At 35.7% G+C, this 21749-nt stretch overlaps 3 protein-coding genes across 7 annotated transcripts; 1 reads left to right on the top strand and 2 right to left on the bottom strand.

Moving 5' to 3' along the window:
• Positions 1–9184, bottom strand: LOC107101618 (guanylate kinase-like). 4 transcript variants are annotated; one of them, XM_015400604.1, is made up of 7 exons: positions 9005–9184; positions 3519–3632; positions 2904–2945; positions 2569–2804; positions 2405–2489; positions 2225–2310; positions 1–1076 (listed from the first exon to the last, which is right to left on the bottom strand). In XM_015400604.1, exons 1-7 carry the CDS (start codon positions 9024–9026, stop codon positions 1041–1043), a joined length of 621 nt encoding a protein of 206 aa, XP_015256090.1. In that variant the 5' UTR covers positions 9027–9184; the 3' UTR covers positions 1–1040. The 4 variants fall into 4 exon arrangements, with proteins under 4 accessions (XP_015256090.1, XP_015256092.1, XP_015256088.1 ...); XM_015400606.1 differs by lacking the exon at positions 9005–9184 and adding an exon at positions 8664–8778; XM_015400602.1 differs by lacking the exon at positions 9005–9184 and adding an exon at positions 8162–8315.
• LOC107101617 (multiple myeloma tumor-associated protein 2 homolog) lies at positions 8493–17503 on the top strand. The gene is made up of 8 exons (XM_015400601.1): positions 8493–8890; positions 10619–10769; positions 10845–10890; positions 10979–11061; positions 12522–12594; positions 12669–12751; positions 12840–12965; positions 15560–17503. Exons 1-8 carry the CDS (start codon positions 8794–8796, stop codon positions 15813–15815), a joined length of 915 nt encoding a protein of 304 aa, XP_015256087.1. The 5' UTR covers positions 8493–8793; the 3' UTR covers positions 15816–17503.
• Positions 17504–17791: 288 nt separating this feature from the next.
• On the bottom strand, positions 17792–20835 carry LOC107101619 (ADP-ribosylation factor 1-like). Of its 2 annotated transcripts, none has more exons than XM_015400607.1 (5): positions 20733–20835; positions 19394–19595; positions 19170–19280; positions 18952–19076; positions 17792–18856 (listed from the first exon to the last, which is right to left on the bottom strand). In XM_015400607.1, the coding sequence occupies exons 2-5, from the start codon at positions 19536–19538 to the stop codon at positions 18698–18700; spliced, it is 540 nt and encodes a 179-aa protein (XP_015256093.1). In that variant the 5' UTR covers positions 19539–19595; positions 20733–20835; the 3' UTR covers positions 17792–18697. The 2 variants fall into 2 exon arrangements, with proteins under 2 accessions (XP_015256093.1, XP_015256094.1); XM_015400608.1 differs by having other exon boundaries at positions 20729–20810.
• Between the last annotated feature and the right edge of the window lie 914 nt (positions 20836–21749).

Here is a 21749-nt window from a genome sequence, read left to right as displayed (position 1 = left end):
GACCTTTGTAACATTTTAATTGAAGTTTTAAACATGTAACATGCTATTTCAGAGGACCTATTGCTTTAATAAACAACAATATCAGGAATATATAACTCATGGTAAATGAATGGATTTTACAAGGTGCGACTTATAGCTTCACCGTTTAAGGTGTGGCTGGGAAACCAATTTACAAACACACCATAGATTTCCTTAATTACATATGTAAAAATAGATTTGCTGTGCTTTTTGTTTGAGGGAACATATACAACTCTAAACATTATTTTGTCCTGCAGATCTTTTTAAGTCCTCTGAATGTCATTTCACAATACATGTAAAGCTACAATATGAGCAAGTTACACAATAATATAAATGTTTTATAAAACTACAATTTTAAAATAGCCAAATACCCCACCCCCAATAACATAAAAACGAAAATGAATGACAGTGATAAAGTAATTAAGAAAAAATTGGACTTCACTCACTCGAGTGCAACGTAATCCAAATAAAACTGAGATATTCTGTTAACATATACATAGGAAAAAAAACATAATATAAAAAGCTTTACCAAGTCTGGAATAAATGTAATGTTTCATTAAGGATGGCTGACTTGCATGTACCCCCTGAAAGTAAACAACCAGAGATGGAAAAGAATTTGAAAAGCCCACCAAAGCAGTCCACATCACAGACCAGTTAGTCCACATGATGGAATGCATCCTGCCGCTCCCCGTTTGCTGCTACTCTGGCATGGTGAGTGATCAAGAGGGCAGACATTCACTCTGTCTGATGAAAATCCTTCTCCACAAGGTGCAAGTCACATTTCAAGTAAAATTCATTGGAGTATATTCTCTTTAAACATAAAGAATAAAAAATAAATGGCTATTAAAAATAAAACAAAAATACACTAGTTGACCAACTCCATCTAAATACATGTTTGTAGATTCACTAATTTATGCCGTCTGAGTTTAACAGACCATAATCTGAGGGAATGTACTTTGTAGTAGTAGTGGTCTTGGCTTTCATGGGGAGTGGATGGATGAGGCGCTTTGCTGTGCCGTCTTCTATGATGTCTTGGCTTTATTGACCTTGTTAATTTCCTACAGAGAGAACAACAAGCCTGTATCATTATAAAAACAAACATCCATGCCCTGCAGGGTTCCTGCAATATCTTAATCTCCAAATTTCAAACCTTTCCAGACCATTCAGAAAAAAACAAAACAAACAGAAAGTTCTGAACTTGGATATTCTGAATTTTCTTTGTAATTAGCACTGCCTTAACTTAAGTTTGAAAATATAAACATTTTAATGATGGACAAAAACTTGGTTCAATAGCCTTCAGGTCAGTTTAAAATCCACAGATAAGAGGATCTAGAGGCAAAATGCTCCATGTGTGAAAATGTGAGATGCCTCTTTTTTATTTCCTTTATATCATTAAGTCGTTCAGTCACTCAAAAATGATGGAGTTGGACTAAAATTGCTATCTGCAAGACCAAAACCAATGATCATCAACTGAAATATAAAACTATGTAAAAACAAAAACAAGGCAGAAACTAGAAGGTTTAATCTATGTAATGAAAACTTTTCATTCTTATTTTTTTTTCTGCTGATACTTAATCAGACATGATAAATAAAGTAAAATACTGAAGTTCCAAATGCTGGCCAATTTATCAAGAGTTTGAAGGAAACCCTGAATTGTGATTGAAAATTCCAAAGTTTATATCTGTCAGTTTAACCTATAGACTCACTCTTAACCTTTCAGCAGTACAACAACCCTTAAAATACAGTGGGAGAACGTATATCCAAGTTTTAGAATGGCCTAGTCAAAGTCCAGACCTAAATCCAATCAAGAATCTGAAGCAAGACTTTGATGTCTACAGATATTCTCCATCCAGTCTGAAAGAGTTTGAGCTATTTTAGAAAGAAAAGGTGAGTAAAGTCTTCGACTGGGTAAGCTAGTAACACGATGCCTATTTTTTCATCAGTTCCCTTTAATAATTATCTATGCTTGTTCTGCAGTTATCAGTGAGCCTCTACTTGTTTCTACATGCCCATATGTGAGCTGAAGTAAGTGGAACCCATTAACACTATTAGATGTCTTCTAATTTGCAAACACATGCTTTGATCTTTTTTTTTACCTGTGTAGCCTCATCTGCCTCTAGTGTCTAGAATCAGCATCATACAGCAGCTCTTAACTTATCTTTAACTTTTTTAATGTTTGAAAACGAGGGCTGCAAAGGTAACTCACCTCAAGAAGAGTCTGTTTTAACCTTCCATAAGCATCGTCTAAATTGTCATTGACGATAACGACATCAAACATGCCAGGTTCTTTACCTAAATTGGAGAGATCAAAAAAGAAGCTTTAGCCTTTAAACATGCTTGTTGGATTTTTATTTTAGTGCTTTTAGAATCATGGAGAACTCCTTACTGAACTCCATCTCCACCCTGGCTGCATTTAAACGCTTCTGCAGGCTCTCCTCCGACTCAGTTTTTCTGTCTCTTAGTCGTTTCTCCTGTTAATTCCAACAAGCAGGTTATTTGTAGGAAAACTCACAGAGCTAAACTGGTTGCATGGATTTCAGTTGTGCTCACTAGGATGTCCATGGATGGCGGCTGGATGGAGATGTAAATAGGGTTGAGGTCTGTCTTCTTAATGTTCTTCACACCCTGCATGTCGATGTCCAGTATACAGATGAGGTTTTTGGCCTGAACAGCTTGGACAGCAGCTTTGCTTGTGCCGTACAGGTTTCCAGAAAACTCTGCGTTTTCGATAAACTCGCCGTTGTCTATGGCTGCCTGCATCTTCTCCCGTGTAACATAATGGTAATCTATAAACCAACGATTTAAGTGTAGAGGGAATAAGTTTAGAAGAAACTAGACAGTGGTTGGAAAGCTCTTTTTAAAAGAGAATACGAGATATGTTTTACCTCTGCCGTTCTCTTCTCCAGGGCGAGGGTTTCTTGTTGTATCTAGGAGACAAAATGACTCGGGCGTTACATTCTCCAGAGCTTTAAGCAAGCAGTTTATCAACAATTACAGAAGATTCTGTAACTTATGCATTTATTTAGGTCTCAGAGTTTTATATGCATCATATCAGTTGTCGAGCAAATTAGAAGAGTTAAGCCCATCGTAAACAAAACAAAAACATAAAAAGAAGTTTTAAATGTTGCTATGGTATAACAGAACACAGTACTACCACATAATTAGAAACAGATATATAATAGAATAACACACATTGATAAGTTAAGATTAAGAATGGGCACTTAGAATCAATTGTGACCAGTTCTAACCTTTAAATTCTCCTGAAATGCTTCAAAAAATTTTTGTTCAGTACCTAATTTTGATACCAAGCCTATATCGAAAGAAAGACACAGAATACCAACCAAGAAGACGATTGACTTAATTAAAGACAATCGGCTACATACAACTCGTGATGCACTTTAATTTTAATACAGATAAAAATCCTGAAATCCTAATACAATTACTGCCTGAAACATGAGTTATTCTTTTTATGGTTGAAGTTAACTGCCTGCCACACTTACGGGAGACACTGAAGCCAAACACATTGTCATGTTCTTTGATGAGTTTCTTCAGCAGAGTGCTTTTTCCTGCCCCGGACGGGCCACTAAACACCACAGGCCTTGGTCCAGCCATAGCTGAAAGACAAGAGGAGAAAAAGACTGGAGCTCGTTAATTGACTCTTTAGGTGGAGCAGGAAGCTTGACTCGTCAAAAAAACAACATCTGTCTCAGAAAAAAAAAAACAACAAAAAAAACATCATAAATGTTTCCTATAATAAAACAACGGTGTGACACTAAAGAGAAAAACAAGGCTGTGGTTTAACCCTCACAGGAAAAGAGACAGTCGCCTCCTTAGAGAGCCGCAGTGTCACTAAAGCAATAACTGGAAATTATTGTTCTTAAAAGTGATACCAAAAAAATGCTGAACTACGCAAAGCTAAAGGAGAAGCTCTGTTGTTTTGTTTTTTTTAAATCATGGATTCCAGACAAACCAATTTAAAACCACTTAAAGTCAAATTATACAGCAACATTCTAGTTTTTAAGCCAAGAATCAATTTTGACTCAAATATTAACACCTTTTCTACATCTACTCAGATACTGATGACTGTTTTCAGACTGCTCTAACAAAGATTAAAAGGGGCCCTGATGTTTTTCTCCTTACCTTTTTACCGAGACACAGAGAGGAAGAGCAGGTGAGGAGCTGAAGTAAATGGTGAGAGTTTGATTAGGAAAAAACAGCCTGAAAGCTGAAACTGAAGGGGAGGAGAAAGCAAGAGGGCGTTGCTATCACTTTAACCCAGTGCCTAGCAACAAGTGATTGAGCTGAGTAGAGGATTCACTTTCACATTGAGTGACTTATTTCAAGCCTTTACATCACATAATTATCACCAATTACAAGTTTGTCAATAATTACTTTAAAAAAATAGAGAAAGTACAGAAAGGACTGGAGATTTGATGGTGATATAAAATGGATAATTAAATTAGAAATGATGTATGACTTGGAAAGTGAGACTTCATTAAGTTTAGGGCTGAGCAATAAAACAATATTACCGTAATATATTTTGTAAAAGTGATCAATACCAATAGAAAAAACATCCAACCCAGAATCCCATTGCATTGTGGGGGATGCAGACATAGGAAATTATTTACCGGTAGCCTTGTAACCCTCATGGCCAAGCTAAGCCAGGTTAGTGGTAGGGACTGATTTTTTCAAAAGTTAGGATTAAATGTGGTAACAATTTAAATTCTTCCCTTTCCCCTTCTCCTTATATAGAATAGGTACAACAAGAAACGTATCCATAACTATTAATATTGACTGATAAGAAAAAGACTTATATGGGTATCAGCAATATCACAGAGCCATAATCAAGTTACAATCAGATGGAATACGAAGAATGAGACTGGACTCTTGACTGAGTTGCCTAAATTCATTGTTTAAATAAAAGTTGCAGACTCTAGAAGAAGAGCAAAGAGGCTCAAAATCCTTTGTGACTTTTCATCTAATGGTGCAATGTCACATCAAGTCCAAAGTCAGCGTAGCATTTTCTTTTAGCTTTTCGAGCTCTTGATGCCTCCCTCTTGTGACAAGCTTTATTATGATGATAATTCCGCTTTTTCTGGCAGTATATGCACTGTCTGCTATTATCACCAGAGCTATTAGAAATAAATGCTTTAAATAAATCAACCTGAAAGTGGGGATCTCTCCGTACAACTTTTCCATTTTATATGTGATACTGATCCTATACAATATAAACACAAATCATACATACTTTTATTACTTATTTAAGCGGGGAATGGAAGAAAAGGCTTGATCAAAGCATTTACGTCCAATAGAAAAAAGTCAACCAAAGTATAAAAACATCTGATCCATGTTTTATTAACCAATGATACAAACACATGAAAAAGAATTGGATAGATGTATGATGAATGTTTCTATTAACTTGCTAATATCGGAGCTTTTAGGTGCAAGCCGATACTTGTTTTTCGGCTAATCTTGGACAGAGACATCCCTACCTGCCAGTAATGAACAATGAGTTTTTGAGTTAAATAAAATTACTGTAAAAAACTTTACTGAACGCACCTAAACAACTGATATGCACTAATAGGACTGCATTCATACTATCACTTCTGCTTATGGAGAACATCTATCCATCTATCCAAAGATGCTTGGTGAATTACAAACAAGACCCGGGTATGTGTAGGATTTTTTTTTTTTTCTTTTTGGATGATTATATAACTTTAGAAGATCAAAGTACAACTAACTATAAGCAATTTGGATTTCCAGAAGAAAAAAAATAGAGCACTGTGTTCTCTATTTTAAACAATTCTAAACAAAATCATGTTTTTTTAATGACATGCAGAATTGCATTTAATGTGAATTGTTTTTGATCATGGCAAGGTTAATATTTAAACGAATAAATGAGTAACAGAATTTACATCTTCAGTCACTTTATCAAGGAACGTTTTAGGGCTGCAACTAACGATATTTTGCAAACTAATTAATCTGTCAAATCATTTTTTGAGTAATCGAATAATAATTGGATAGCCAAAGGTTCCCAGAAGATTTTTTACTAAATTAAACCAGGTGAAACTAAAACGTTTCCACCTGAGGAGTTCTGGATAGAGTATATAGACAGACGAAAAAGATTTTTATCTTAAATTCAAAATGTTTACACATTTTTTTTTTTTTTTTACAATTTTAATATAATTAATGCACTAAGTGGATTGCTCTGTCAGCTAAAGGCATGTTTTAGAGTTTCTACACTCCAGTTAACAAATAATCGATTACTAAATAAGTAAATGATTATTTCAATAATTGATTAATCTGATTAATTGTTCAGCCCTAAAATTTTAACACTGAATTGGCTAAAATGAATTAGCCAAGCCCAATTTGAAAGACCTTCATATTTCACCCTGTATCTATTAATAATAAAACCAGGCAGATAGCTTTAGGGCTTATTTACAATAAAATCTCAGTAACTGCAGTTAACAATGTCATAACTGTTATGTGGTAGTGTGGCTCCTTGTGACTTGCAGAGACGTTCATTTTGAGATAATCTGCCATTTCTCCTTAATAGGAAGATGCATGAAGACAAATGAAAGTCACATGGCACTACAAGCAGCATGTGCTGACACTTATTGGAAACAGCACCATAACTGATCCTAAACCCATGCAGCATCCCTCATGTGACTGGAGTTTACCAGAGTTAAGTTAAATCACAGGAGCAGCATAAGGTGCTTAAAACTCTAGTCAAAATTACAAACTAAAAGACATTTTGATTATAAAATTACTAATTATTTCTAGATTTTGAGATAAATAATGCATTAAATAAGGCTTTACAATATTTGGCACATGCATATACCAGGATTCTCCTTTTATTTTTATTTCACACATTGATTTGCAGTTTCATTGGCTAAAAGACTTGGGTTAAATGTGAAAAGGCAGATTTTCAGGAATCAGAAATTAAACAAAGAAACTCTTTTGATGCAAAAAAATAAACGTAGAGAATAATGATCTTAGAGCAGCCTTGCAGCGCTAATTAGTTCCCCCTAAACAAAGATGATTTTGCAGCTAAAGTGTTATCTTCTATGCAGTCATGAGTGTCGACAGTCTGTTCTGAATAACAATCCAGATACAAAAGTCTCACGACTGCACTATGAAAATGCACTTTGACTCAGGGTTAAAAGTCATAAAGTGTTATGGTACTTTCAAAAACTGACTTACTAGAAAAGATGATAGACTGTTTCTACCATGGGAATTTACAACAAACCATAATGAGGAGGATGATGGCAGCTTTAAATAATTACTGGGTAAAATACAAATCTCATCAAAATCCTGCTCAAAAATAAATTAAACACTACTACTATATTCAGAGTTTAAAAGTTTACTGAAATTGAAATACAAAAAAAAAACAAAAATCCTATAAATATTATGATTAATATTCTGGACTATTGTGGCAGAGGTGGGAATAAGAGCTGATGGTCTGCTTTGAAAAAGCAAATAGATAATATTGTCTTATATATTTCATTTTGGTTTTAAATCCATCTGCATTTAATTTTTTCTCAAATTGACTATTTTAATTTTCTGTTTTTACAGATCAATAAGCTGTGAGAATTTCATGGATAAACAGAGTTAAAAAAAATATGACAATAAGCGTGCATGTATAATTTTTTTTTTTATACATTTTTGCAAAGAATCAACTTTAGTAGAGAATTTGCAGAATATTACATTTTAATCTAATGATGGCATGATGTTAGAGATGGAAATTAAAGATAAAATACTTATTCAAGAACCAAAACTTGGCTAATAAAGCTGATTCTGGACAAGAAAAGCCCACATTTTTAATATGCATATAAATGTAATGTTGCAGATTAATAATGCGACCGTTAGAGAAGGAAAAAAAAATTCAGTCTGTACATGTGTTGCTACAGGTCTTTTTTTGATTGTCTGTACGACATCCTTGTTACCAGTTATTAATAAGTCAACCACGCGTAAAAAAAAACTCAGCTATCTTGCCACTGCGATGAAACCCCTCTACATTCCAGCTCCATCTTTTCCTGGTCTGCAATGTCAACAAGCCGCCTCAAGGAATGAATGGCACTCCCAGATAATAAAGACATCCTAGATGAAAGGAAGCGACAAACACAAACATCATCCTTCCTACCTGAAAATAACCTGGCAAAATGTCTCAGGTACATCGGAGGTTAGATTATTTCCAGCCTCTGAGACCGTGTCCGGAGGATTTTCTTCCTCCCCTGGCCTGGGCTTTCGTTGTAAGAGCCATTAGAGAAAACTGTGCTGGCTACGTCATCACTGCGAACCAAAACATCAACGTTCAACGTCAAAATCACGCGCGAGAAAACGCGGAAACTCGATATTTCTTCGATAATTTTTTTTTTTTTAAGCAACGAGCATTGTTTTTAAAACTTAAGAAATTTCCGTTGTGATTTGTGTATCTAAAAAAAGGACTTACAGGAAGTAGTTTGTAGCGGCTGTACGCAAGCTTTGAACGCGTTACTATAGCTACGTGAAAAAAGCGGGCTAACTTGCTACACGTTATTTAGCTACGTTAAAAAAAAAAAAAGCCGCTCGAATAAGCCAAAGTTTCCCAAAAAAGAAACAACCGTTAACTTGTTGCTCCCGTCGATACTAGGAAGTTAACTCACCGCACAACTTCCCCGGATGAATGAGTCAAAGGCCTGTTCGGGTTGCTAGCGGTTCGGGTTGCTAGCGTTAGCTGAGCGCGCTAGGAGCGTGTTGTTTACTCTAACTCTGACTTTATTCTGCTAAAACAAAATGTTTGGTTCTTCAAGATCTGGGGGCCTACGCGGAGGCCAGGACCAATTCAACTGGGATGACGTAAAAGTCGATAAACACAGAGAGAATTATCTGGGTGAGTTCAAATGCCTACCTTATCCGAGCTAACCAGACAGCTAACGAGAGGCGACGATAGCTGAAAATAGCAGCTTATAAGCACATGTTGGCCTCACCCACTGCAGTCCCATACCTTTTGATATGGAGTCCCTCATTGCGTAGAGTCTGGATGGAATTTATTTTCTTCCTATTTACAGACGTATTTTTGTTCCCTGGGCACAGTTGGTTCCCACTTTCACATTGCTTTTCACTCTGAGCATAAAGAGTGTGTCTGTGCTGACCGCTGCCCAGCTAGTCAGCATGCCAGACTACAGCAGCGACGTAGCACATAAAGGAGAGCAAATGTAAACTTGCACAACTTATAGCTACGTTTTATGTTGAGAGGCTATCTCTAGCAAACGGATGGTAAATTTAACAATTAACTGTGTTGGTAAAAAGTTTTAGAGTTTCACATAAAAAGAAACAAACTTGATGTCATCTTATTTTTATGAAACACATTTAAGTGCATCTCTGTAAACTAGAACATCGTCGAAGTGTCCCATTTATTTTTAAGAATATATTTCACCTATTGTAATATATTGATATACTTCTATTTCTAAATAAGATAGATATCTGTAAATAAAGGTGTCATTCTATCAGAATTTGGAGTTTTTTTTAACACGTCTTGGATAAGAACATTGATTCATTATTTGCTTTCTTGTAAATTAGATAGCAAAGATACAAATTATTCCCTAATGTATCCAAACAGTCAAAATAGATAAGCTTCCGGGGATAAAGAAAAAAAAATGTGGTCAGTGAGAATATTTACCAAAGCTCAAATCTTTATTTTAAAACTCTTTGTTGTTTTACAGCTGTAAATATTCTGGTTTCTTTCTATTGTTTCTCTATTTGCCAGATCATATCATTTCTGTTGTTCTTTTTATTATCTGCATTTATTATGAGTAATTTTTTTTTTTATTTCTTTTTAAGGATTAAGGAACTTTCTTCCAAACAACTGTAGCAGGCAAATGATTATTGGCAGGCAAATGGTTATTTATACTGTAACATTTAATTAGCAGAAGGTGCAACTCTTTTTTTTTTTTAATCTCAAACAATAAAATTGAAGTTGATATGAAGTAATATCTTTATTTTGACCTTTGCTCCACACAACCAGAGAAAACTTACTCTAGAAATGTGGAACTGTATTTACAATATAACAGAACCAGTATTTGTTTTTTAGCCATATATATTTTAAACCCTCCAATGTCTTCTAACCAACTCATACCAATGTTGCCAGTTTCTACCTCAAAATAGTCTTAGGCAGTTTTTTGAGAAAACAATTTGAAAATATTTGTGTTTTTTGGCCCCGATACCTGGTTGTGCAGTATCGGCCGATATCGATACCATCTGTTTGAAATTGATGTGTGTATATACAAAGAAATGCATACTACTTGCATGTATAATAATTGCCCTTATGACTTTGTAAAGCTGCTGCCTACCTTTGTAAAGCAGGAAAAAGACTAATACAAGGTGAATCCAGTAGAACTTTTTATTGCCTACCTGAAATGGGTGACAATAATTGAATAAACTTGGTATAGGTGCCCTATTTGGTACTCGCCGATACCGCCATTTTAGTGCAGAATTGGGCCCCTGGTCGTTACTGGTATCGATGCAAATATCAGATCATCAGATATATATCCAATATTCAGTCTAATTAAACCTTAGAATATGAGCATTTAAACTCACCCCAGCCTTCTTTTGTTTTCAGGAAACTCTTTGATGGCCCCGGTTGGACGATGGCAGAAAGGCAAAGATCTGACATGGTATGCAAAAGACAAAAAATCTGGCAAAGCTTTGTCCAAAGAGGAAGAACTTGCTGCTGTGAAAGCCGCCGAAGAAGAGGCTCTGATGGCTGCCCTGTATGTATGACCTCACATGTACTGCATGCTGCAACTGTGGTGCATCAGAATTTAACATTTTTATTCTCAATTTAGAGGACACAAGATTATAAAGAGGCAACCAACTGGCCTTACCAAAGAGGTAAATCAGTGAGATGGTGAATGGGGGTAAAAATAATCTTCTACGACCAACAAGATCAAATGTTTTAAGTTTTATTACATTTTGACAGGATCTCGTGGAGGTTTGTCGAAGGGAAGAGGCTGATGGTGAAGAGAGGAGTGTGGATCGTATATCAGGCTTGGGAAGCTCCAGGTGATTATCCATAAAACCTGAAATTGTTATAAAGGGAAAGCGTAACAATGCATTTTTTTGCTACCACCTTGAAAGCAATTAAAGGAATTTTAGAAAAGGAAATCTATGAGTGAAGTTCTCAAAATCATTCTGAATTGCAAATCTTTCTTGTATGAATGTTGATATATTTTTCACTCAGGTTCAAGCAAATCCTGCGAATTAGTTCATAAACACTGGTTCCTCACTTTGAAATGTATTGTTCCTACAGTAATGTGGAATCTTAGCACTGTGAGGACTCCATTTCAGGTCGGGATGTATGATAATCATGTCGAAGGTTAAAACACTGTAATCCATGTGACCTGAAAGTGACTTCTTTTGACTACTGAGCACATTGGCTATTTTAAAGAAGTTTGATCTGGATGAGTTGGTCTTAAGAAACCAAAAGCCCACATCTCACCTAAGTTTTTTAGAAAACGTATAGCAGTTTGTACATAAAAGGCAAATGTGACTTAAGTGCTTTCCAGATGGCTTCAACCACACCACGGCATTGAGACTGCAGTGGTAAAACTATACAATGAAATATGTCCCTGCAGCATGAAACAGTCTTGGTTTTACTGGATTTTAGTTTTTTACTGCAGCCTGAAATAAGGAATGTAAATATATGGTATTTTATATCTCTAATGTCCATAATGTGGCTTGATGAAACAACTCTTGTCGTTTTCCGATTATTATCTGATTGGAGAATTTGTAGGGATACTCAAGGCTTCATTCTTAGGACACATTTATTCAGTATCTATATGATCCAACTTTATATTTGCTGTACACTGCATTATCACAGTCTATTAGATGATTTGTTCATGATATGCACACACTATGTTTATATCACAAGGGTCTTCTGATTTACTGCAGGAAAACACAAACTTGTTTTTGGATCCAATGAAGGAAAATACAGTAATGCTTTGGACTCTACTAAAATTTAACATCCAACTAAAGTATTTACTTACTCAACCTATTATTTCATAACATTTTCCCTGCATTTATTTTCTACATACTTTTTTGTTTGTAATTTCGATCAAACATCAGGTTGCTCATCCAAATGCTGCAGCTGTAGTCCTGGCTAACACTAGCTAATCGAGTCTATCTCAGTAGTCTTAATCAGTCCTAGAGTGTAAATCACTTTTCAAATGTCATAAATGCTCTATAGGGTACTAAATAATTGTGGGTCTTAATGCATATCTCAACCTTGTAGGATTTTTTATTTTTTGCAGTTAAAACTTATGTTTTTGTCATTTCTATTAATTTACTTTAGATTTTCCTTTGGATTTTTTCCCTCACTGGATAAATTATTACCAGTTTACCAGCTGTTCCTATTTGGTTGCAAAGTTCTCTGAATTACCTCATGCTTCAGTAGTGCTATACAATACAAATACAATTAGCACTAATATTATGTGCTTGCTTTTCTTGACCGTTTGTGTTTGAAGTGTGGGGTCACGGAAAATGTTGCTGTCCCAGAAAGAGAAAGAAGCGGCTAAAATGGGTCTGCCGATTTTTACGGTGAGTTCAGTTTCAAGATTTCCTACTGTAATCTACACCTCTGTGCAACAAATGTAACTATGCTTGTCGTGCAGCATCACAAGACTGAAAGTCGTCAAGAAACACCAGCAACAATATCAGCTGAGAGCGCTGCAAAAGAAGAAGAGACAGAACAAGGGTAAATATGCAGAATTGTACTCACATTCAGCATTAACCAGACCTCATGAAATGTGAGCCTGGTTTTAATAACCTCTGTTTAATTTCAGTATACATGAGAGTAAAAAGAAAAAGAAAGAAAAGAAGAACAAAAAGGAGAAAAAGAAGAAGGAAAAAAAGAGGAAAAGGAAAAGACAAGATTCATCGTCCTCCTCATCCTCCGATGATAGAAAAAGGTTTGACTGAGATTTCCTTCAAAACTTTGGGTCATGAAGTGCCATGTTCTCAGTAATATCACAAAATAATCAAAACATATCAAATCCAAAACTTCACCCAAATTTTACCATGAGCATTACACTGAAAAAAAAAACGATCTAGAAATAAGTAAAAATGTCTTAGGACCCTGTCACACCTTGCCGATTTAGCCAGGTTATGCCTGACGTCCCAGAATCTCCTAAAACGCTGCTATACGCTGAGCTTTCTATGTATTTTTTTCAATTTTGGGCGTATGCATAGCACATTTATAACGAGTCCAGAACTTATGTCCAACAACAGCCTATCTTATGCATAACGCACTGCTGGGATGCTCCTGTGAACCCATTTTATATCAAAACGGTGCCACAATGCTATTAAATGGTAGCTGTAAGTTAGAAACGCGTTCAGCGGTTGTCTGAATCACGTCAGATACGTTCATATACATTGGGGGTAAGTTCTTGATAAGTTAAGCATGAGTTATGCACAAGTTTCTCATAGGTTTTGGATAAGCTAGATGCCACAACTTATGAGTAACGTACGCTTAACATATGTCAACGATCAGATAATATACCTATAACTTATGGCCCACGTATGGCAGACGCTCTCATACGTTGGGAAGTTTTGAGCATGCTCAAAACTTCTTGACGTAATCGCCGTATAGCAGCGTTTTTACCAGATTTTTGTACAACAGGCATACGCTGGTCTAAATCACCAAGGTGTGAGAGGGGCTTTAGAGTAGGTGTATTTACCCTTAATTTGAGTATGTAAATCAGATGATTTACCAATGGAATGCATATTTTTACTCTTCAAATAAACTAATTGGATAATATGCACTTGAAATAAGACAATGCAATTGTTTTTTATTTTAATTAAATTATCTTGCTCCATTGGCAAATTGTCTCACTTACCTCTTGAATTCAATAACAAGTGCACTTATTTTAAAATAAGAATAATTTATTTAGAATTTGTTTTTTTGCAGTGTAGAAAGGCTTGCTCTGATGCATTATTTACAAAGCCTACATTATTATTATTATAATGCTTTTACATTTAAACATATGGGGCTTCAATTATGTGAAACTTTACTTTTTACAGAAACAAAAATGATTGAAATGTTTCATTTAATTTTAGCAGGTGAAAAACACATTCACATTCTGTCTAATGCTTTATTTGATACCTGCTGCTGAACATCTGCTAAACATCTTCTAATTTGAAGGGCAGATTCTGCTTTTGCTACTGAAAATGATAACTAAATATAAACTTAAATTGGACATTTTTTCAAAATCAGTTAGATCTCACATTTTGTATTAATATCCAGAGTAATTTTTAATCTTTGTTATTCTTTGGAGACATGAAACTGGTAAATTAGTACTTGTTCACAGAAACTTAAAACTTGGAAACTGATTATTCTCTGAGCAATAGCATCTAAGGCAGTGTGATGGAAAGGACAGATGTGGCTTCTTTATTGATGCTATTACAGAAAACTGAAACGACTAAATGGTGAATACAGCGATTAAAAACTGAGCTTTAAATAGTTATTGAAAGTAATTTAAAGTCAATTTTATTGTCAGGGTTATAATCATTATGGAGGATGAATATTCTTGGATCGGCAGTAATCTGAATTTTCTCTTGCTTAGCAAAACACAAGACCTAGACATTGAATACCCTGCTGGTAAAAAATTATTATAAATTCCTTGATTTCATTCTACTTCAATCATTCTAGTTAGAAAAGTTTTTTTTATAGTAGTTTATTTGCACAGTGTTAACATTTCTGTTAAAGGTGTTGGCATGCTGAAATATGACTTTGTGGCTGATAGAAAGAAAAACATGTCCTGCCCTCTGATGCTGGAGATTTCCAGCTCCTGCCTGGTGCCTGGGGAAAAAAAATCCTGCTTCCATTTAAATAAGAAACAATACACTTCTCAGGCCACTAGGGGGAGATACAGAAGCTAAAATAAAGAACGATCTGAAATAATTTTTTTTTATATAAATTTTAAACTTTTAAATCCAGACTTTTAAAGGAACCTTTATGCATTATTTTCAAAACTATATAATGTGTCTTTTGTAAAAGATCTTTAAAGTTTTTTTATTCTGCAAAGCTGAATATTTTTTCAGTCTTGTTTTTTTTTTTCTTCCTGTTTTTAAAAATTAGCAGCATTTCTTTGTATATGCTTATTACCACAATATCCATGTTTTTTTTTATTCTTTTCTAAACTAATTCATCACTACTTGGGTCTGTCTGCCTAAATTTTCTGTAGATTTTAACACAAAATGCAAAATACTGCATCACCACTTGAGGGCGCTAAGATACTTCTATATTTTGCATACTGAAGTTTTCTTTTTCTTTTTATTGTTTTGCATTTCCTTTGTATTTAGGATTTAAAATGCCTGTGAGAGAAATAAGTTTGGGAGTGAGAGAATAATATATTCTACATGTGCAGCTATTGGAATGACCTTTTAAAGCAAACCCTTTACTGTGTGCATTGCCCCATAAAGCACCAGGCAGTCGCTTGTGCCCAACTGTGTGCTACGTCTTATTGGATGCCCCACTCATTGATTGTTTCCTTTTACCTTTCAGACACAGAAAGGACCACCATCATCATAATCCATCATACCATAGTCAGAGTGGAGCCAGACCCCATGACAGCCATTCAAGGGAGGGAGCAAAGGCCGAGCGACAGCCTTCCCGCCCCCATCATCGACGGCATAGGCATGACACAGACACTTCTGACAGGGGGTCTCCTGCCCGCAGTAACTCTGCCTTCCATAAGAAAGCCCCTGCTGGTGCCACACAAAGCCAGAGAAGACGCCACGACACAGACTCGGACGACTAATGTCCCGCGCTCCCCCCCCACCTGACCCAGAGATGCATAGTGCACACGCTGCGTTCTGGGACCTCCTGTGTGATGCGTTTCAGATTTATGTTTTATTTGACACTATGAGTAATTTCAAAGGCATGATTGTGTCTATTTTTCTGCTGATATTTGGTTAAAAGCCCTTTTTATATCCAAGATCATTTGTGATCAAATGGATCCACTTGTTTTGCTTGTTTAAATCCCTTTGGCTTTTGTTTTATTTTTGGAAGAGCGGATGCCATTAGTAGGGGGGAAAAAAGCTTTGTAGAACAGATTATTTTTCTTAAACATGAAACTGCACTTCTTATTGAAACATTTTAAATTTGAACGTCCAGTTTTAGCCATAATAAAGCAGGATAGATTCAAATTAATTCTATTTTCTTAGCAGAAATGTTTCAGGCTGATACGTCTTGAAGCAGGATACTACTGTTTGCCTCAAATTGATCTGAAAGGGGATATTCTGCTGGCTAGTACCTAATAAGGTCTCACTCACAAAATAATTCTCCAAGATGTTCATTAAGAAGAGTGGCAAATACCAGACTGGTCTTTTTTTTTTTTTATGACCAAGTACTGTTATGCTGCCACACACAAACCAAACTGAAGAAGCAGCAGGAGCAGAGGCCAGACAAAGCCACCCTATGAGGGACTCCAGGCCTGAACTACTTCCCCTTCTACAATTACCACACTCCCCAGCAAGTTTTATAGGCTCGGCTGCATTATCCATGGCAGCCTAATCAACCTGCAAGAATGCTCTCCTAGACTTGCCACCCTTAGACAAAGTGAAGTAGGATATGTTCTTCACATTACTGCTTTAACCTCAGCAGTGGGTGATCACTTAAGAGAATCATATTTCTTCTTGGGTCAGTTAGTAACTATTTTTTCCCTTAGTAACTCAAAACGTAAACATGATCAAAACAGTTAAAATAGTCAGACCTACTTGTTTTGTACAGTAATCTGCCCTCAAAATTACAATTACAAGTTATCTGGAGGGTGGCTGCAAGCTATACATGTGAAAAAAAAAATTTCTAAACGTGACCATCAAAATCAGGTATGAGATGGCATGTCAACCAAATAATCATGTGTGGTAACGGATAGCAATTCTTCATTAGGCTCATGATTGTTCTCTATGGATTAAACCATTCTCTTGTATCTGGGATTGTTGTTCTGCTGAAAGACTATTTTTCAACCCGTGTTGGTTCCTTTAAGCTAGATGCCCATGCCTCAGCAGGCTGAGGTTGTCTTGCTCTATGTTGCAGATGTTCATGATGCTTTTGCCTCCAAATAAGAAACAAACTTATGAGTCAGGGGAATCATAGCAATTAACTCTTTTCTATCAAATCCGATTTTAGATTAAAAAGAAAAATGATCTTTTCCATGTGGTGTATTTTGTAATCCCAAATATTCAATACATACATGAAGTATGTAGCTGCAAAATGTAATAAAGATCAAAGCTTAAAAGTTTTGGTAGTGAATTTTAGATTTAAATACCTAAAACATGAGGTGAGAAAAGGTGTTTTTAAATAAGCCAAGAAATGTCTTAAAGCTTTGTTACATTAGACAGAGCCAACTTTATGTAATCCATTTAACCAACTAAAGTAAAGCTTTATTTTCCTGAAAGTTTTGTCAATTTCAAAGAGGGGGACTATTTAAACAAAGTTCTTAAAATGATAAAAAAAAAAAAAAAAAGTCTTACAATTACATCCTGAATGCGTAGGACAATAAAACTCAGATTCAGAATCACTTGTATCAGATCACTTTAATTGCTGTGTAACCCCCCCCCCCACACACACACACACATACACAATTCTTTAAGAAAACATCAACAAACTTATTGCAATATTAGAACATTTAGGCAGTTATAAATCAAAAACAAACAAAGGCACCAACAACAGATGGTAACACCAAAATCTTTTAGATAAATCTTGGAAAAATATAGGCATTTGTTTGGCTTTTTCTTTACATCAAAGATGATGGCACTTTGATGCAACGGATTTTGGTATTGCTTTCAAAATGCTATTTCCCCCACATGGAGCAAAGCATGCATATCAGCTGCCTAGAACCTTACCCTATGGCACCAAACAGCTCAGTATATTTCACACAGTACTCTCACAATGAAATGATTATAAAATTAGGGGAATAAGTACTCAGTTAGCAAAGAGTTTCACCTCTGGGTAATGGTGTTAACACCCAGTAGACATGCTTGCTCTGAACGACTTGGCAAGTACACCAAAAGCTACCTATGATTAACCTGAGACTTTTGAATAGAAAAAAAAAGAAGCAAAACCCATCCAGTGCTCTCCTGACACGATTATAGTGTGCCACCATTGCAGTATTTCAGTTTATACAAAAGGCTGGTGAGTGTTCACAGACGAGAAATGTCAGTACAAATAATTAATGCCAGTGTTCTACATTTTAATTCAGGATTTTTTAGATATTACTGCAGCAGGTTCAAGTAGTGCATCAGTATAATTCAGTTTATTCACCACCCCACCCCCCAAAACAACCCTCTCATTATCCCTCTTACAGTACATCACTAGGGTCATTTGATTGTGTTGAGTTTATGGGGCCAAATCGATCTAGTAAAATGTCTTCCCTCTCTTTCTTTTTCAAAGTAAAAGCCACCCAACAGCCAAGAATAGTCGAAGAGTGCAATAAGATCCCTATTACCAAGATTATTTACATTTACATAAAATAAGAAAAATGTACTGAGATAAGTTTTACAAGATTAGAACAGCCCTACCACTGGCCTGTGCATAAGAGATCAAAGCTTAGCAGGGGATGGTTTCCAGTATAAGGATGACTCAGTCTTATTTAGGTGAAAAGAGAAAACATGAAGGGTTGGATGGAAAATGCTCTAGCCTTTAATGGTTCTTGAGTTGATTAGACAGCCAATCAAGTCCTTCATAGAGACCGTCCCCAGTTGTGGCACAGGTTGCCTGGATGTACCAGTTTCTGTTACGCAGGGAGTGAAGGTTCAGCTTGTCTGTCAACTCGGCAGCATTCATCGCATTTGGGAGGTCCTACAATCAAATCAGTGAGGAAATCATTTTAAAGCTGCTACTGGAAAAATTATTGAAGAAAAATTCCTCTCCTTATGAAGGCTTGTGTTACTTACCTGTTTGTTAGCAAAGACTAAAAGCACAGCATCACGCAGTTCATCTTCTGCCAGCATCCTCAAGAGCTCTTCCCGAGCCTCAGCACATCGCTCTCTGTCATTGCTATCCACCACAAAAATCAGACCTAAGGAAGTGTAAAATGAAGACAGATAAGCGAAATGCACTTTTTGAAAAGCAGTTTCTTTAAGATTATAATAAAATATAGTCAAAAGATTACCCTGTGTGTTCTGAAAATAATGGCGCCATAATGGACGGATCTTATCTTGACCACCAACATCCCACACTGTGAAACTGATGTTCTTATACTCAACTGTCTCTACATTGAAACCTTGGAAAGAAAACAAACAAGGACATTTAAAATGTAACTTTTCAGCTCCAAGTAAAAAATATCTGAATGACTTTGCCTACCAGCAAGGAGCTAAAACACAGCATTTGACCCACCTATTGTTGGAATAGTTGTCACAATCTCTCCAAGTTTGAGCTTGTACAAAATTGTTGTCTTGCCAGCAGCATCCAAGCCAACCATAAGTATCCTCATCTCCTTCTTCCCAAACATTTTAAAGAGCCCTGCAAACATATTCCCCATGGCTTCTGGTGATGGGAAAACCACTCTAGGACAGAAACGGTATTAAACTTCCCAAACCTGTGAAAAAACAAATAATGAGCTTAATTTCAAGTTGAAAAACATAAATTATTAGCTTTTATGCACCACAAACCATAAGTACTTTGTTAATCTTAGCTAATTAACATATTAATAGATCATGCAAAGACAGCAAGCAAAATGTACTAAATATAAAACACATTCTCCATGGTTTGAGTGAATTCTTAGATGAACTGATGCACAGCACAAAAGGTTATGAAAATTATTCTATTAAACTAATTAATACCTCTAACTAAACGTTTGTCTAAATTATCCTCTTTGCATGACCGTCCAACTTTTTCACTCTATATGAAAAATTTAGTGAGGCTTCTAGAGGAAAACTTTTAATAATCTGTTATTTTAAAATAGAGTGCATTTTCGAAAATTGGTTACACAAGCAGGTAAACACAGATCACAATTAAAATATCTTTAACATACCAATTGTGTTTGTACTGAGGACTTAAGTAATGCTGCAGTACATGAGAATGACAAAAATATCTTAAAAAAAGAAAAAACATTCGTTGTCAGCTAACTTTAAATAGCTGACTAAATATGTGTAAAACAAATAATGGAAATAACGATATAATGAGACTGGAACCAGGCTTTCAATTTGACTCGTCAAAATATTTGGCAATATTATTGCTCGAGGTTTTTTTTTTTTTTAACAACGGGGAAAAACCTATGAGTTAGTCATTTCTCTCCTAAGAGGCCATGGAGGCTGCTGTAGAAAGAAAAAAAAAACGGAGGCTGCCGCAGCTAACAGCTGAGTTTTCAGGGTGCGGCGGTGCAAAGCTGTCCACCTAGATAAAGAAACACCGACAACAGCATATGCTACTGTACAATTACCAAACAGACAGCCAGGATAAAATACACAGGAATTTCAGCGTTTTACTATAGTCACTGCGACAACGTTTAATATGTTTCATGAAACCAGGTATACAATGTAAGGGATAACATAGGAAGCTAATGAGAGCATCGCAGGGAGTTAGCATTGCTTCCTACTGCAATGTGTAAGCTAACTGTAAGACACAATCTCAGTTAGCTTGTAAATACATGGCTGCCTGTACAAATGCAGCCTACGGTTATATAAAACTGAAGCAAAATGTTAACTTTGGGTTTAAATAGTCTCTACTCACTCACTTGCTCGATTCGTTTTCTTCCCTTAAGGCGTTTCCTTCTTTACAGGAAAATGGCGATAGTTTGACACGTCATTGGGTGTTTTTTTGTTTTGTTTTTTTAGCGTCGGTGAACGTAGACTGGGAGCGATCGCCCCCTGTGGTAGAGAAGAGAATTGTAGTTGAAAGAAAAGAAGGTTTAAACCAGAGAAAAATTGTGTAGACATATTTGCATGTCTGCCGTTTAGATGCGCATTTAAGCAGAAACATATGGCACATCAAATATTACAAGGAAAATATGATAACTGTTGAATAACAATTAAAGGTGATGTGGATTAATCGGAATTAACATGGAACAACAATGTATTCAACAACAAAAACAATTTGTCTACTATTTGAAAAATTGCATTTGTACAACTTAGTCTTTATTTTTTTTTACCATAGAGACAATCCAATCATCTTTCCTAACATAATTCCCCGTTCCATTCTGTGTGACTCAATGAATTGCCAGTTTTTAAGTAGTCTCTATTAAGAATAACAAAATCCTTTTTTTTTGTCTTTCTTTTATTTCAGTTGGTTCTTTATGTGTTATTTATGTCATTGGAATCTGACAGATGATATTTGATGTTGCTAGTGGAAACACTACCTTCAAATGTGTGAAAGAGCCCTAAATAATTAACTATCTAAAACCAGAGATGCAGTTGTTCCAAATTTCTAACAGAATACTTCACTTTCAATCTTTAGGTTTACTAGTGGTTTCTAAAATTTCAGAAAGTAAAATGGAAAATCCTCTCCCATCGAACCAACTACCTTTTTTAGTAAGGCAGACACCCTGTCTACTTGTAGGACCAGGCTTAAAGCGTTCCTTTTTGATAAAGTTTATAGGTAGAGTGGCTCAGGTTATTGTATCAGGCTATTTCCATAGTTATGCTGCTATAATGTTACTGGACATAGGGACCACTTTTCATAATTCTACTTCATTTTATCTCTTTTCTCCCATTCTACAGTATTTGTTAGTTCAACCCCTTAATGTATGCTCTCT

Source organism: Cyprinodon variegatus, unplaced genomic scaffold, assembly GCF_000732505.1.
Source record: "Cyprinodon variegatus isolate N-32 unplaced genomic scaffold, C_variegatus-1.0 Scaffold1124, whole genome shotgun sequence".
NCBI classification, from domain to species: domain Eukaryota; kingdom Metazoa; phylum Chordata; class Actinopteri; order Cyprinodontiformes; family Cyprinodontidae; genus Cyprinodon; species Cyprinodon variegatus.
Note: the sequence above shows the minus strand (reverse complement) of the source record. Positions and strands in the feature narration are given on the sequence as shown.